At 47.9% G+C, this 12,343-nt stretch overlaps 1 protein-coding gene across 2 annotated transcripts in view; it reads left to right on the top strand.

Moving 5' to 3' along the window:
- Positions 1–6,066, top strand: part of GRIPAP1 (GRIP1 associated protein 1) — a 555,884-nt gene extending 549,818 nt beyond the window's left edge. For both annotated transcript variants that reach the window (XM_078664658.1, XM_078664657.1), the window contains one exon: positions 3,024–6,066. In XM_078664658.1, the coding sequence (XP_078520784.1) occupies positions 3,024–3,116 (93 nt within the window). In that variant the 3' untranslated portion in view covers positions 3,117–6,066. The remainder of the gene's footprint in view (positions 1–3,023) is intronic.
- Positions 6,067–12,343: the final 6,277 nt, after the last annotated feature.

Below are 12,343 nucleotides of genomic sequence, written 5' to 3'. Positions count from 1 at the left end.
CTTTATCAGTTGGACCCCCTGGAATTCCGCATCCATTAGTCCAGGTATAGAATAGACCACAAACGTGCCTCGACTGGTACAAAACGAGATCTTTGATAGGCAGAGTTGAACCGTTGATTCCTAGACTTTGTTCACAGCTGCATTGGATTCCTATTTGGAAAGTAGGTGGACACATCACATCTGAGATGGGGGCCTTCAGCTGCACGACTCATTGTGGAAGCACTGGTGACGCGACTGCTGTCGCATGAAGTCCAAGGCATAGTTAACCCGTTGTGTGCTTATGACGAGCTCAGCTCGTCATGAGGAACGGTTGAGCTGCACTCATGACGAGCAGAGCTCGTCACGGCCGTTGGAACGTTCACACGCGGGGATAATTTCCCCGCTGTGCTGAACGTTCCAAAACGGGTGTGGTCGTGACGAGCTGAGCTCGTCATGAGTGCAGCTCCACTGTGCCTCATGACGAGCTGAGTTCGTCACAAACACGGCGGTGTCGCGCGCGCGCCCCCGCATAGCGGGGGAAAACACCCCACAGCGAAGGGGTTAACTAGATAGTTGAGATGAAGGTGTGTTGGAGGAGGGAGATTATTGCCTTTCTCTACTCCATTAGAGTAACCCATCCTAGACAAGACATGGCGTCGTACAGTGGATACCAGCTCTCGGCGTAGAAAACTCTGATAGCCTTCAAGCTGACGCTGACATGGGCAGCGACACTGGGCAGAGGGGCCAAAATAGGCACCAGAGAGAACTCTGTCAGAGTAATGAGCTCAGCATACAGAGCCTGCCCGTGGGCATCTTGCTGTCTGTCCGCGGCTGCGCGTCGATCTGCGAGCAGAGCCTTAAATAAAGCATGTCCAGAGGGTACCAAGCCTGGCATACTTTCCTTCTCCCTAGACCCTTTGCTTTTCTTCCCTTCGCCATCCCTGCACGTTGGTAATTAAAGGGATTGTCCAGCAGAAAACTTTCCTTCAACAAAAAAAAATAATGACTGCATTCACTGTCCATTTTTTTTTCTCCAATTTTAATTTTATTCAAATGTTTGGTCTTTGGAAAAACCATAACACCAAGCAACATGTTTTACAGCATTAAAGTCATAGAGTATTAAAATAATTCATCCTTGTTCTAAATTCACAAGACATTGAGTAAAATTTCAGTTAATATTGAAGGGAACCATATCATAATAATAACCCTGTATAACACTGGGAATCTATGGCAGCTCGTTATCTTTATAAGTTTTTGTAGTTTTCCATAATTCTAAGTCAGTCTGGAATTCCACAGGGTTTCCACCTATTTCCTTTAAATACAGATTTAAATATTTTACCCCCCCCCCCTGCAGACTAGGGGGATTGAGGTCCCACCTAGACAAGGTAATTACTGCTTCTCTACTTGTTTGAATTTTCATGTTGTTGAATGTTTCTTTTAATAATAACTTTCTTTCTTTTAGTAACTTAAGGCATGTGCAGGAAATATGTTGGAGAGATTCTTATTTATAATCACACAGTCTGCAGGCTCGGTTGTGCCTTTGATCTTTCCATGTAGGGAGGAGATCCTTTGTTTCAATCACTCACTGTCTCCAAAGCGAATGAGCAGCAACGTCTGCGTTCACTACGTCCCTCTAAGGTGAACGAACACCAAAGACTTCATTCGCTGTGTCCCTCTAATGTGAATGAGCGGCAAGAACAAAATTCACTTTCTCACTTTAAGGTGAATGAATACAGTAACTACTTTCACTTTGCTTACCGTCAAGACAGCTTTTCTAGTGATGATAACATCAGCCCAGGGGTGAGTGAGCTGCAGGTTTTATCATCCAGGCCTCCCTATTTTATGTTATTCCCGGACAAGTTGGTGCTTCGCACCCGGGCCTCTTTCTTACCTAAGGTGGGGACCCCATTCCTTCTGTGTCAATCTGTCACACTGCCCACCTTTTATGCTCTTCCACATCCCTTTAAAGAGGAGGGACGACTCCACCGTCTGGACCCAAAAAGAGCGTTGTCGTTCTACCTTGACCGCATAAAAATGTTCCGGGTGGATGACCAACTCTTCGTGGGCTAGGTAGGGGCTAAAAAAGGTTGGGCAGGTGAGAAACTAACCATTTTGCTCCGGGTCGTTCTCTTTGTTACGATCTACTACGCCCTGGCTAAAAAGCAGCTTCCTGATAGCTTATGGGGCACTTCACCAGGGGAAAAGCTGCGACCACGGCGTTGACTCGTAGTGTTCCAGTCCTGGATATCTGCCGGCAGCAATGTGGGCGTCCCTGCACACATTTGCCAAGCACTACTGCCTGGACAGTCAGGTCCGCAGGGACAGGCATTTCGCCCGTTCGGGCCTGCAGGACTTCGTAGTTTAGTCCATTTGTCCGCAGCCCACCGCTTGGATGCTATGGCTTGGGTATCTATTCGAAGGTATGGAATTTACAGCTAGAAGTCAAGCAGATGAACAAGTTACTTACCTTCGATAACGCATTGTCTGATAGAGACAATATCTAGCTGCAGATTCCTTACAGACCCACCTATGCCTCCCCGCTCTGCAGACACATTTATAAGGCTAGGGTTGCTCACTTTTCAGGGCCCTAGTTTGGACACACACTAGTCAGTTCACTTCATGGCTCTACGCTCCTGCCATGGAAAACATGAAAAGTAACTGACCTCCGCGCATTGGGTGGCACCTATATAGGTGACTGCAACATCACATCCGATTGTGACGTAACTGCATAGAACCGAACAGAGCCACCTGAAAGACCGCACAGGGGTACTGCTCCCACAAAAGTTTGCGGATCTAGTCTGACGCCTGGGATATTGAAAGGTAAGGAATCTGCAGCTAGATATTGTCTCTACCAGATATGCGTTACCGAGGGTAAGTAACTTCTTCATCAGTAGTATATCTATTCTGAGAAGTGGGAAGTAGCGCATTTTTTGCTGCAGTAGATATGGAATTTTGTCAGATTGCTCATTTGAGGTGTTTGCGCCCCCTTCTTGCGTGCTCACTGCCGGTCAGTATGGTGATGTGTGTCCCCTCTTTCGTTGCAGGACCTGGAAGTGCTGTCCCAGGAGATCGTGCGCCTCAGCAAGGAGTGTGTACCCGGCCTGGAGAGCGACCCTGGCCCCACCACCAGCAGCTGAGGCTAGCCGTCCTGGACCTGGAGACCACGCTGAACTTTTGGTGTTCATGGCAGGGCATGGTGCCGGTGGTTCCCTTGGTGGCACCTACTGCCCTGCCCACCCCGGACGCTGCTTCTCCTCCTCTGCCCAGTGTTTGTGACCAGGACCAATGAGAGGACATCGCCCCTGCTCTCTTCCTGCTCCCCTCGCCACCCGGCCGCCCCATGTGGCATCTATGTCTACGTGGCGTTGGCCATGTCCAACATGGAGTCTTCTGGGGTCCGCCTCCGAGACATAGCCTTGTGGGTGAACAGTCAAGTCACTGAGCGGTGTGGGGGTGGGCACGTCATGTACTCCTGCTCCTGCCGCCTGTGCCCTCTGTCCTGGCAGCTTGTGGTGGAGCTGGTGGGGGCACCAGCGGACTTCCTTTTTATGATGGGACCTGTTACTAAAGACTGTGGACCAAAGCCTTGTGAGATATAAGAGTGTGCTTCTCCCAGGGCAGCTGTGAGATCCCTCCCTGGGGTCACCTGGGCGGTTCCATGCCCGGGCTGTGGGGAAGGGCTGTTCCATGCCCGGACTGCGGGCAGGGCATGTTTAATGTTCTGTTTCTTAACCAGTAGCTCCTGTGAACCTCCCTGTAATGCTTGCTGCCCAGGGCTACCTCCTGAACTTCCACAACACATTCACTAGAAAAAGTTTTTGCTGGCAGTGCGTCTCTGGGCACGCTGACAACTGGGCTCTTTCTATAGGGTATCTCCAGCGCGAGCCATACTGGGCCATTCCCTGGCTTGGACCTCGTCTCTTCTCTTATGCAGAAGACGCCTCACTTCAGGGACTGGGAAACATCCTGGTGACCGTCACTGCCCCTGAGCGGCAAGTTGGTCTCATGGAAGGGAGTTCTGTCTGCCGGCTGCAGGTGCGAGGCGTGCGTTTGATGTGCCTGGGGATGGCGCTTGGTCTGTTCATGATAGCCTGGTTAGTGTGTATATGACTGTAAGCGTAATTAACACCTCACTGCGTGTACGTTTCGGGTACGACCTGTGGCTGGTTGTATGCGCCTCTGCTTGTTATTGCAGTTGCAGCCGCTACTTAATGGGGGTGGCGGGCGCGGTGGGGGGGGATAAATAAAATTTTTAAAAAACAAATACCTGCTGGCCGCCGCCACCGCTGCCTCTCAGTCCTCTTCGGCTCCCCCGTTGACAGCAGGAACCAGGAAGCAATCAGGCTCCCAGATTCCCCTAGCCAATCACGACGCTGCCTTACAGCAGCGCTGTGATAGGTCTGAGCGCCGTGGTTCGCGGCGCTCAGAGAGGGACTGGCAGGCTGTGCGTGTTCTCCAGCTGGGCTGGGCATTACAGCACGGTGGAAAACAGGCAAAGTGCGCATGACTGTTCGGCCGGCCCAAGACAGCAGCCAAACCATCTTGCGCACTTTAGAGTGTCCATGTCCCAATTACATGCCTTGTGCCTAGCCTGGTTCAATGCATCCTACCCACTCTGTCCCGGTTACATGCCTCGTGCCGAGCCTGGTTCAATGCATCCTACCCACTCTGTCCCGGTTACATGCCTTGTGCCGAGCCTGGTTCAATGCATCCTACCCACTCTGTCCCGGTTACATGCCTTGTGCCGAGCCTGGTTCAATGCATCCTACCCACTCTGTCCCGGTTACATGCCTTGTGCCGAGCCTGGTTCAATGCATCCTACCCACTCTGTCCTGATTACATGTCTGGCCTCTAAATGCATCATCTCTGTCCTAATACAAACATCATTGCATTGCTTACCTGATTACACAAATTTTCGTGGCCGAATTACATGTATCATATTAAACCACATTATACACAGTGTACCTGATCTACTGGCATGCATCTTACCTGCATTGGTCTAATTATGTGCAGCTTACCTGGCCTGATGACGTGCCTCAAACGTGGCCTGGTTACGTGCATCATGCGTCTCCCAATTACATGCGTCATATCTGGCCTTATTACGTAAATTGTACCTGGCCCGATTACAGGTATATCTGACCCTATCACGTGCATCACACCTGACCTGACTGCGAGCATCTCACCTGCTGTACCCGCATCGCAAGTATCATATATGATTTAATTGCATGCATTTATTCATTCAGTATTACATGGCTCATACCAGACCCATTTAAATGCTTTGATCCTGCCCTCATTACAAGAGTCATTCCGGGCCAGGCTGCATGCACGGACCCTGTCCTCTGCGCATGCGTGACACCCTACCCCATCACCCCGCTGCATGCAGTGAGCCTACCCGTATTATATGCATCGCACCCAGCTCTTTGCATGCATCATATTGAGCCAGACTCTGTACCTTGTATTACTCTTGAATTCCTGCATCTAAGGGACCAGGTAAGAGTCATCCAACCAGGCCTGGTTGTTGTACTTCAAGGCTGACCAGACAGCAGCCGCTGTCCCTAATGTGAGAGAAGCGTAGGTGAGAGCGGCTCCTGTGGATGGCCAGGTGCAGTGCGTGCTGCGGTTTCACATCTGGAGGTGCAGGAATTGAGATTAGACCACGATGAACTAGTTCAGCTGGCAGGGGTCTCTTCTGCTACTGTGTATGCTCTCACAAGAGCCAAGCTTGGAGTATCTGCCTGTTCCTTCGGTATTTTTATGTTCTCATTGTGTGTCCTGTGATTGTTGGTGTGGAATTTCCAGTTTTTTTTCCTAGTTAGATTTCTAGATCCAGTCCTGGTTTATTGTTGTATGCGTGGTTTCTGTCTGTGAGGATGAGTGATCCCGGCTACTCGGGTCACCGGCCAGTCTAGCTCCAGCCCACAGCTCTTCCAACCCCCCACATGTTTGCCAAGAGATGGATGAATGCAGGACACCAACTTGTTTCTCAAGCACAGTCAACGCATGTTCAGTTCTTCACAGCTAGTCTTGGCCAAGACGGGGTCAAATGCACAACACAGATATGTTCCTCATGCTCGCGTGCAACATGTCATGATCTTGAGAGCGCCTGGTCTTGGCCAAGAAGTGGGCGAATGCACAACACTGACCTGTTACTCAAGTAGAGTCTGTTCATGTCCAGTTCTTAAGAGCTCATGGTCTTGGCCAGGAGGTGAGCAGACGCACGACACCGATTTGTTCCTCAAGCAGAGTCGCTTCATGTCCAGTTCTTGCGAGCCCCTCGTTGCTCCCACGGCACAGGAGCAGCTCCGCTCATAGATTTGGCTTCTCCGGGGTGTGAGGCCAGCAGGTAGCTCGTGACTGTAGATCAGGAAGCGAGATCCTTTTTAAATTCTGGGATTGTGGCCAGTGCGTAAGGCCTTGGGGGGATCGCAGACATTGCATCTTCAGCTCCAGCAGTGGCAGATGTTTGCTCCACCTCTGGGGCCCATTTCCATGGCACCACGCTGGCATCTTCTAATAAGCTGCCTCTGCTTTGGTTCAGTGGCACCCTCTGTAAGCCGCCTCTCTGCATGGTGGAAAGCTGAGTCATCAGCTGGGGGGTTTCTAGCAATTTTTGGTCTTGGATAAAATCATCTCCAATTTCCACATCACATCAACCATTTAAAAAAATCACACAATGGCCTCTGCTCTACGGGGAACAGAAGCATTAATTATTTAGCACTCAGGGAAACAGCACTTTGGTTTGTATTGGAATTTGGGTGTTTGTAAAGCGCATCAACCATCCCGAGGGACATCACGGCGCTAGGGCTGAGTGTAATGCAGTGCAGTTTACTCTAGGATTAACCATCAACAGGGTCAGTATCTAGGGAAAAGAGTGGTTTTCAATTTTTTTCTGAACAGTAAATAGTCGTCTCTTAGACGTAGGTCAAGTGGAAGGTTGTTCCAAAGAACCGCTGCTGCTTTAGAGAAAGATCGATCGCCCATCTTGACCATGGTCGTACGCTTGACCGAAGTAAAGGCCAGATGGCGCGATCTCAAGTTACGTGATGGGACATGACATTCTATTTTGTCGCTTTTAAGTCATCAGAGATGGAAACAGGATTTACTGTTGGCTGTACAGGCAATGGATCTCCGGTTAAGCCGTGCAGAGGATGGAAGGAGTTCTCGAGTTCTTCGGTTTTGTCATACTGAGAATGGAAACGGATCTCTGATGACGTCTTAAGATAAAGATAACAGTTCTTCGATTACAACATGGAATGGAAACAGTTCTTCTGCTATGTGGTCCAGAGTGTGGAAACAGTTTTTAGGCTTAGAAATAGGAAGAGTAAAAGCAATTCTTGGTTATGTTTTACGGAGAACGAAACAGTTTTTCGTAATGTCGTACAGAGAATTTGAACCGTTCTTTGAATTTGCAAACAAAAAAATTGATATTCTAGGATATGGTACAGGGAAATTCCCTTAATGATATCTCTTAGAAATCTTTGTAGTTCGGGTTTGACATTCAAACAAATTATTGGCCAGCACTTCAATGGTTATCGTCTGATATTGCAACTGAATGGCTTATTTTATCTTGAATTATATCACCAATAAATGTTTCCCTCTATGCATGGCATCACTGAGAAATAGTTCCCATTACTCTGACTGTACCCAGAAATTCTTTCAATTCCCTACATGACAACACAAAACGTATAGAAATACAAATCAATTACGGCGAATAACAGGGATGTGTTTCATTAAGGGGTTCTATGGTGTCACTGAGAACCTTGAGGTGAAAAACAACTTTATTGTTCACTTTTTTAGCTTTGCATAGTTTTATGTTATATATGACCCCCATCAGCTTCACCTGCTGCTTTGAACCGCTGTGCAGGGTCAAAGGAATAATGGCATAGCCATGGTCGCTCCTGTTTGTCCCAAATGTTAAAAAACAAACAAAAATCACTATCCTTCAGCTAGCTGACCCAGCAGCCGCTGTGCCATCTCGCCCCCTTTCCATCCAAGCACAGAGCCAGCGCTGTGTTGCCAGGCTCTTCTAGAGGCCTGTCAGAGAAGACACTTGCTATGTCATAGCAGTGACTACTAACCAGATTTAGAAGCTGGTGTTCTCACCATTGTCTCTGTCAAGAGCCATACATACAATTCTTCCTGTTAATCTGACTTCTCAAAGAAATAGCATACATTCCCTCTGACGTCACCGAGCAGTTGTTGAATGAACCTGTGGCTGACTTTCCCTGTAACCTATTACTCTCAAATCGTTTCTATTCCCTATTAGGTTGATAACAAAAAATGGTTTGGGGTCCCTCTATTCCATGGTTTTCGTACCCTGTATGACCACAATAATGCACAAGTGTCAGTCCAGAAGAGGTTTGCTTTTTCTGCATCATATCACTGGTTCCACTGCCTGTAGGACGTCTCCAGTAAATAGTTTCCCTTCCCTAAGGGGCATCAATAGTTTTCACTCCCTGTATGACATCATTGATATGGATGGTTTACATTGCCCATGAGACATCCTCAGCGACCAGTTTCCATTCTCTTTGACGTTGTTGATAAACTGATACATTACTTCTACGTCATCAGTGATGAATGGTTTTCATTTTTCTGAGGCCAACAATGAATGTTATCCATTCCTTCTGAGGGCAAAAACGAATGATTTCCATTCTTTCCGAGGCCAACAATGAATGGTTTCCGTTCCTTCTGAAGGCAACAATGAATAGTTTCCATTCCTTCTGAGGCCAACAATGAATAGTTTCCATTCCTTCTGTGACCAACAATTAATGGTTTCCATTCCTTCTGTGACCAACAATTAATGGTTTCCATTCCTTCTGTGACCAACAATGAATGGGTTCCTTTCCTTCTGAGGCCAACAATGAAGGGTTTCCGTTCCTTCTAAGGGCAACAATGAATGGTTTCCATTCCTTCTGAAGGCAACAATGAATGGGTTCCATTCCTTCCGAAAGCAACAATGAATGGTTTCCATTCCTTCTGATGCCAACAATGAATGGTTTCCATTCCTTCCGAGGCCAACAATGAAGGGTTTCCGTTCCTTCTAAGGGCAACAATGAATGGTTTCCATTCCTTCTGAAGGCAACAATGAATGGGTTCCATTCCTTCCGAAAGCAACAATGAATGGTTTCCATTCCTTCTGATGCCAACAATGAATGGTTTCCATTCCTTCTGAAGGCAACAATGAATGGGTTCCATTCCTTCCGAAAGCAACAATGAATAGTTTCCATTCCTTCTGATGCCAACAATGAATAGTTTCCATTCCTACTGAGACCAACAATTAATGGTTTCCATTCCTTCTGAGACCAACAATGAATGGTTTCCACTACTTCTAAGGGCAATAATGAATGGGTTCCATTCCTTCTGAAGGCAACAATGAATGGGTTCCATTCCTTCTGAAGGCAACAATGAATGGGTTCCATTCCTTCTGAAGGCAAAATGAATGAGTTCCATTCCTTCTGAAGGCAACAATGAATGAGTTCCATTCCTTCTGAAGGCAAAATGAATGGGTTCCATTCCTTCTGAAGGCAACAATGAATGGGTTCCATTCCTTCTGAAGGCAACAATGAATGGGTTCCATTCTTTCTGAAGGCAACAATAAATAGTTTCCTTTCCTTCTGAGACAAACAATGGTTTCCATTCCTTCTGAGACCAACAATGAATGGGTTCCATTCCTTCTGAAGGCAACAATGAATGGGTTCCATTCCTTCTGAAGGCAACAATGAATGAGTTCCATTCCTTCTGAAGGCAACAATGAATGGGTTCCATTTCTTCTGAAGGCAACAATGAATGGGCTCCATTCCTTCTGAAGGCAACAATGAATGGGTTCCATTCCTTCTGAAGGCAAAATGAATGAGTTCCATTCCTTCTGAAGGCAACAATGAATGAGTTCCATTCCTTCTGAAGGCAAAATGAATGGGTTCCATTCCTTCTGAAGGCAACAATGAATGAGTTCCATTCCTTCTGAAGGCAACAATGAATGGGTTCCATTCCTTCTGAAGGCAAAATGAATGAGTTCCATTCCTTCTGAAGGCAACAATGAATGAGTTCCATTCCTTCTGAAGGCAACAATGAATGAGTTCCATTCCTTCTGAAGGCAACAATGAATGAGTTCCATTCCTTCTGAAGGCAACAATGAATGGGTTCCATTCCTTCTGAAGGCAACAATAAATAGTTTCCTTTCCTTCTGAGACAAACAATGGTTTCCATTCCTTCTGAGACCAACAATGAATGGTTTCCATTCCTTCTGAGGGCAACAATAAATGGTTTACAGTCCCTTGATGAAAGCATCCGTACATTGTTTGCATCACCTGCATGACATCACAGCAATTCTTTGCATGACATAATCGATAAACCCCATGGCACGTAGCTGCTTGCTTTCCCCACTGCTGACCCTACTTCGCCTCGTGCCCCACTGTTCTTTCCTCCCCTCGACAGCTGTAACATGTGGAGCCACATAAGGATGTTTATTCAGACCCTCAGATGAACAATGCTGACCCACAGAGCCCGTTCGAGGTCAGTGAGACATTTCAGACCCCATGGTGCAGACCCCAGCGTCCGACAGACTACCTAGGGGTGCCCTGTTACTATTCTCCTGATTTCAAAGGCATTCGCGTGTTGGAGCGCATTATGTCTCTGAGTCTTGTGTGTACAGATAGTGTGTGCCAGCATCGTGCCCTCTGTGCAAGGTGTCCGTACTGTGTTTGCACGGATACTGTGTGCTTGATCCATTTCTGTGCAGTGCAGCTGGAAAAGGTTTTATGATGGCCCATTTTTTTTATAAGAGTACCAGCTCACGTCACCATCAAATCACTGCCTGCAAGTACCTCTGAGGTGAAACACCTAGAGATGAGCCTGGACTCTTGCCGCCAGTATTGAGGAGGGGAAGGCGCCGATGGAGTGAGACCTTGTGTCTGCTTCCCTTTCCACCAGGGCCTTTTTGCCAAACCATAAGTGCATAAGTTAGCCTCATTGGACGAGTGAAGAATAGCTGTAGTCTGGTCAGGTAGCGCCCTGGGCGAAACCAAACTTGTAGGCCTTTCCAATTGTCCTCTTTAGTCATCTGTGTGTCCCAAATTCGAACGAGGCTTCTCCTGGCAGCTCCAGCACCCCTCATTGGTGGGTGGGGGGCGTAGGGGGTGCGCATTGGCGCCCTGGGCATGGGCCCAGCTTGCACATGCTAAAGGGCGGTCCTAGATGGAGGGCACAGGGAGATTTATCCGCAGGCTGTCGGGGGCCATAGGGGTACTTGCCGTTGGCTGCTTACTGAGTGTTTCTGTTACACGGGTACCCATTGGGGGTCCATGCCCCCTCAGGGCGGGGCCTATCACTGCCTGCCATTGCCCCCAGGGATGGGGCAGGTCTTGTCTTCTAGAAGTACCCCAATATCGTGAACTTGTTTCGATGTCTGACCACAAACCCCAGACCTCTGCTCGCAACCCTCCCTCCGATGTATGACTGTCGACAGGAACCCGGCTCCGTGGAGTTTTATGTACATATGTAATAACAAGGGGTTGGGGTTGGGGCAGCTGTTGTCTGTATTAAAAAGAGCAGTATCTTCATAATTCTATTTATAACTGGTGTGTGCAGGAGCAGGGTCCGGGGACACACGATGATACGGAGGGAGAGATGTATTTTGCCGGTTCTTTATGTGGAGGTAAAAGTTTGATGCCTTTTGTACTACTCAATGCCCCTCCTACGAGACTTGTAAGTTATGACGTGACGGTGCTGTCCCCCATAGCCTCTGTCCGTCCTAAGGGTGGGTGGGGAGGGATGGGTGATCCAGGGAACACAACGGTTTAGCCCCCGAGGACTCTATTTAATATAACCGTGTATTGTATAATGATGTATGTACAATTATTGAACTGATTACAATGAACTCAGGTCTGCCTCTGTGTCTTTCTTGTGTGCTGAAACAGATAAATGCAGAGTTCAGTGTAGACCTCGGAGGCCTTTGCGCAACCAGCAGGGTACAGAATCTTATCCTGCTCGGTGACTCAGTCTTTCACCTTTCAATGTTTAATAAAAATAAGTATTAATTCGGTGAATGATAACCTATATGATCCCTACACTGGCTCCCTGTCCGCAAAAGGATTCATCCTAAAGCCATGGTCCTGGCTTTTAAGGCTCTTCACGGTTTAGGAGCTGGGTACATCACGAAGAGAGTCCAATTTTACCGCCCACACCGTGTACTCAGGTCTGCAGCACTGCAACTGGCTCGGACCCCAAGATACCTTTGGGCACTTATCGGGGGTCGTCCCTTCCAGGTGCAAGCAGCAAAATTGTGGAACAATCTACCAGTGGATTTAAGGCTGACTCAGAATCTCCTGGCGTTCAGGAAATCTTTAAAAACGTGGTTGTTTCAGCT

The sequence above is a fragment of the Lissotriton helveticus genome, chromosome 10, assembly GCF_964261635.1.
Source record: "Lissotriton helveticus chromosome 10, aLisHel1.1, whole genome shotgun sequence".
NCBI classification, from domain to species: domain Eukaryota; kingdom Metazoa; phylum Chordata; class Amphibia; order Caudata; family Salamandridae; genus Lissotriton; species Lissotriton helveticus.
This window is presented reverse-complemented; position numbering and strand designations above follow the sequence as displayed.